Genomic DNA, 5360 nt, shown 5'->3' with positions numbered 1-5360 from the left:
CAGCAGGCGCAAATGGCACTTGCGAGGAAAATTTGATATCTCGAAAAGCACACACAGCAACCTCTGGTGGATTCGCGAAAACAAAACTGCAGAAAAACGTGCCGCCGGGACGTATTTCGCGGTGTCCAGAAACGTCCGTGGAGGTACGTTTTCAGAATGAGCCTGGGTTGGTTTTAATACATTCATCGATGACACACGAATACCCCGTCAGAAAAGTCTAGTGTCAGCAAATGAGATTTTTACAGTGTCTTCTATAATGTTAATGTTGTTTTTGTGTGTTTATATAGATGAATATGGCCACAGTATAAATGCACAGTAAAGTTACAAGCTTACAGTTACAAAGTACAGTTACAAAAATAGAATTGGGATTGGGCCTTAGTTGCTCCATATTGCAGTACAATACAATCACATAATAGCAATGCTCTCCCACATTTTAAGATACTATAACTGCCCTTATTTCTGTTTTTGGTATAAGATTGCAGAAGGATGGTTTGACTAGAAATGTACAGTTTTTTACCATCATACTGTTAACTTTTTAGTCATTCGGCAAAACTACAGTTCGAACTGCTGTAGCTAAATCGCCATTCCTTACAGCACATTTGCACCAAACACTTTCTTACAGTCACTCAACATCTCAAACAAACACAAAATAAATAAAACAACATTGTGCAATTATAAAGTGTGCTTCTCACAGGTGAGTGGGCTTGACAGACTACCTGTAGAAACACTCTTCTCTATATAAAAAGGCACCTTACACTGGATTGAATTTTCCTCTGTATAATCAGCATTTCTTGTGTGTACTGTGTGCAAATAGCTTTTGTATTTGGTAGTGTGCGGTTCTGATTGGTTCTGCTTCTTGTGATAATCCCATTACTGCTTGATTTTGTTATTAATCATTTCTGGAGCAGAATGGTTTAGACATTTAAAAATAATTTTAATAAGAGACACATTAATAATATGCCAAAATTAAGTGAGCTTTTCCTTAAAACAAGCCAAATAATGCCAATGGGGTAATTGGCAGATTTAAAAAAAACTAACAAAATTTAGCATTTTATTTCTGAAAACAAGACTATATGTTTTGCTTGTCTAGAAAATGCTTCTTGATTTAAGAATTTCCAGATGTTTGAAAAGCAAGAAAAGCAATGTTTGCAGTGTAGTGTTGGTTTATATAGATCTAACAGGTTTGATTGTCCACTGAGAGGCCTGACTCCAGACAGTCACACAATAAGATAAGTGCAAAAAGACCATTGCATGCATAAATAACTTAGCTGCTTCTAAAAGTAATTATGGTCTAATCATATAACACAATTCAATTGGATGTATGTCGTGGTGGGAGAAAAAAATCCTTTTCATGCTGACTTATATTAATGCTTTAGAAAAGTCGATACATACATACAGTACAGCACAAAAAAACATTTTGCTGCTTGTTCAAATTACGCTGTAAAAAAGTTGACTCAACTCAAAATTGTAAGCTAACTTGCTTGAGCTTTTATGAGTTGACTCAACTTTCAACCCAAGTACTGCACTTGACTATTTTAATTTGAGTAAGCTCAAAAATGTCCCAAAGCTGGTTGCTCTAAAATTTTAAGCTAAATACACTTTTTTTTACAGTGTACTTATAAAAAATGAGCTGAAACAACACAATTCAACAGATTTTTGTTATGTTCAATGCAAACTCAAAAGCTTTTTTTGGGGACAACTTAATGTTTTTATGTTCCATCCACTTTTTATTATCTTCAATACTAATTTGTTAAATTAACTTAATCGATTTGTGTTGAGACAACCTGAATGAATTGTGTGGAATCTTGATTTTTTTACAGCGAAGTCAAAAACCTACATACAGTACAGCACCTTTTAAATATTTCCAAAAAAAATACTTTTTTTCTGCTTGTTCAATCTACTTATTTAAAATGAGCTGAAACAACACAATTCAGAATGGGACAACTTAATTTGTTTTGTTCAATCCAAATTCAAGAGATTTTTTTAGGGACAACTTAATTTTTTATGTTCAATCTACTTTTTGTTACATTCAATCCTAATTTTTTAAGTTAACTTAATCAATTTGGGTTGAGACAACCTGAATGAATCGTGTGAAACCCTGCATTTTTTCCACAGTGTGCAACTTCAAAACCAAAACATCTTTTTAGAGAACTGATTAGAGGAAGTCTCATGCTCTCACTCCTCTGCCCTTTTAATCTGCAGTTCATCAGCTCTTACCTCGTCCCATTCGGAGGCGAGCGAGGGCATCTGCTCCGTTTCCTTCCTCTGAGCAGCGCAGTCAGACAGAGATTCGCTCTGGCCAAAAACAGGCCCGACGTCCTCACAATCAGGGGAAGCCAGCAGGTCCGAGTCTGATCTGGAAATCACCTTCAGACGCCCATTTGGAGCCACTTCGGACGACCCGTTAGTTTCGATGTGCTCCGAACGGGATGTTTGACCAACGTTTTGACTGGACATTTTTTAGGGTTTTGTGTCTGGCTCAGCAAGGCAGGGGTCTGTCTGAGGGTCTGAACGCAATCCTCTTTACCTGCAATAAGCAGACTATTAGTCCTCGTCCACCTGGTATTAATCAGCGTAAGCCTGTATTATCCATGGAATTAAACTTCAGCTAACATCCTCTGTGGTCACTCGTGGTTTAGATCTACATTGTCATTGAGGTCCACCCACAGTTTGTGTTCCTTTGCCCTCCCCTTGCCAAGAAACTCCATGGGTTTTTTTTTTTGCAAGAGTCTTTCCTTCCCCTCCCTCCTTCCCTTCAGTCTTGTCTGTTTTACTCACTTCCACACACGCTGGTTTTCTGCAGCGCAAAACTATTCTAAAGCCTGAAGCCTAAAACAACCCTAAAACGACTTATGACAAATCGCTCAATGGTGCACATTAAAATGCGCATAATTCAGCTTGAAATAACAGCCAAACAAACAATGGTGTTAGGTAGAGTATTAAAGATGGTTTACTATTAAGGATAGATACTATTAAAGACCTTAAACAAATACAGTGATTGATTAAAAAATGCCATGTAACATCAGGAAATTAATATTCAATGTCAATTTTATTAATTATTATTGAAGTAAATTTAAGTACTGAAATATATTATTAAAGCTGAAATTAGAACAATATGTATAAATAACATTTAAATAATTTTAAAATATTTAAATAAATAAAAAATGAATAAATAAGCTTTAAACTTGTTAAAAATTGTGTCCGACTCCCCTTTTTACTATTTTAAGGATGAAAAAATAAGCTTTGCGCCACTTTATGCGCATGGTCTAACACGGTTGTGCTTATTCTCTTAATGAGTTATGTGTGTGTTTTGAGCATAACGTGTATTAAACCAGTCAGAGTCTCATCTCCCATTCCCTTTAAGAGTCAGTTGCGTCGAGCCATGGCACATTTTCTATTTTCATGGCAGACTTTGTAAGTGGCAAAACAGTTAAACAGACCATCTGCAGCGTGAGGATAAAGAATGAGCCTCCTCCATTCTGCCTCTTTACTTTCTCTTTACTTTACTCCTTTACTTTTGTAGATAAGAAAACGGTGTTGAATGCACTCCACTGAAGGAATCCATTAGCCTAAACTATTTCTAAATTCAGTTTTAATTTCCAGCAAACGAACAAATGAACAATAATAATGAAGTGTGGTCAAAAAACTTATAGTTATAACTTATAGCTATATATATTTAACCTATATCCAAATACGCTCTATTCTTATGCCCCATATGGTGATGCATACGTCTCCAAAACCCGATGTGTAACCGTTTGGACCTGCATAGGCACATAACTAACACACTTTATCACTGGACTTTAGAACAGCTTTTAGTTGGTCAATGGCGCGGCCTATTTCAGTTCCTCAAAATAGCAACACAAAGTGGCGCAAATGGATTTCCTCCTTAAACAACGGGCGTAAAACATGAAAATTACTGTTGCACTGGTCTAAAAAATAGCAACTAATCGTGCCGTGCACGTCTTGCGCATTATGTATGGGGTGTATTATAGGGTCCTTAAAGTTTATATGTTTATATGTTGATTTTTTTTTTTGAGAGCTTTGTTTTTACTAAATAATTTAATAATACAATATACATTTTTATTTAAAAATAAAATTATAATTTAAATACCATTAAAATAATAAAATAGATGTAAATACTATTAAATTACTAAAATAACATTTTAATTTAAAACATCATAATTTACGTTTATTAAAGGTGAATTTACAACAATTCGTTGAGACAGTATGTTTGTGGATTAAAAATGTTATTAAAAAAATTATTAAAAAATATAAATTATGTCAACAATTACCAAACAACACAACAACAATTAAAACACTACATGAAATAAGCATGACAATACAAAGAAAATAATGGTAATAGTAATAAAAAAAAAGTAAAAATTTAAGACAATTAGGGCATTTAAACGGTTTCAATGGAAAAACAAAGATGCCATCAACAGGGGTAGAGAGCATGTTAAACACTACACTGCAAAACTGAACTTGTTAAAGTTAATATGTTGATTTTTTTTTTGAGAGCTTAATTTTTAATACATAATTTAATAAAATAAAAACATAATTTTGATGTTATTACAGTAATAAAATACATTTAAATATTATTAAATGACTACAATAACATTTGAACAAAAAACTAATTTATATTTATTAAAGTTCAATTTACTCAACAATATGTTGAGACTGTATGAATTATAGTTATTTTTTACTAAATAAAGCTTATATTTACATCTTGATAGATTACTATAGATTTTATTTTATAAATAAAATATATTTTACTGTATAAAATGTGTAAATGGTTCTTTGCTTCAGGGTTTAAGATCTTAAGTTTTTACCAAAAAATAATATACAGTTGAAGTCAGAATTATTAGCCCCCCTTATAATATTCTTCTGGAGAAAGTCTTATTTGTTTTATTTCAGACAGAATAAAAGCAGTTTTTCATTTTTTATGAACCATTTTAAGATCAATATTATTAGTCTCTTTAAGCTATATTTCTTTTCTATAGTCTACAGAGCAAACCATTGTTATACAATAACTTGCCTAATTACCCTAATCTGCCTAGTTAACCTAATTAACCTAGTTAAGCCTTTAAATGTCACTTTAAGCTGTATAGAAGTGTTTTAAAAAATATCTAGTCAAATATTATTTACTGTCATCATGACAAAGATAAAATAAATCAGTTATTAGAGATGAGTTATTAAAACTATTATGTTTAGAAATGTGTTGAAAAAAATCTGCTCTCCGTTAAACAGAAATTGGGGGAAAAAATAAACAGGGGGGCTAATAATTCAGGGAGGCTAATAATTCAGGGGGGCTAATAATTCTGACTTCATCTGTATACAAAAATACATATTTTTAATACATA

The 5360-nt window shown here is 32.9% G+C and overlaps 1 protein-coding gene across 1 annotated transcript in view; it reads right to left on the bottom strand.

The window, feature by feature from the left end:
* Positions 1-2614, bottom strand: part of anks1ab (ankyrin repeat and sterile alpha motif domain containing 1Ab) — a 76296-nt gene extending 73682 nt beyond the window's left edge. Inside the window, exon 1 of the mRNA XM_056460585.1 lies at positions 2218-2614. Within this exon, the coding sequence (XP_056316560.1) occupies positions 2218-2457 (240 nt within the window). The 5' untranslated portion in view covers positions 2458-2614. The remainder of the gene's footprint in view (positions 1-2217) is intronic.
* Between the last annotated feature and the right edge of the window lie 2746 nt (positions 2615-5360).

Source organism: Danio aesculapii, chromosome 6, assembly GCF_903798145.1.
Source record: "Danio aesculapii chromosome 6, fDanAes4.1, whole genome shotgun sequence".
NCBI classification, from domain to species: domain Eukaryota; kingdom Metazoa; phylum Chordata; class Actinopteri; order Cypriniformes; family Danionidae; genus Danio; species Danio aesculapii.
Note: the sequence above shows the minus strand (reverse complement) of the source record. Positions and strands in the feature narration are given on the sequence as shown.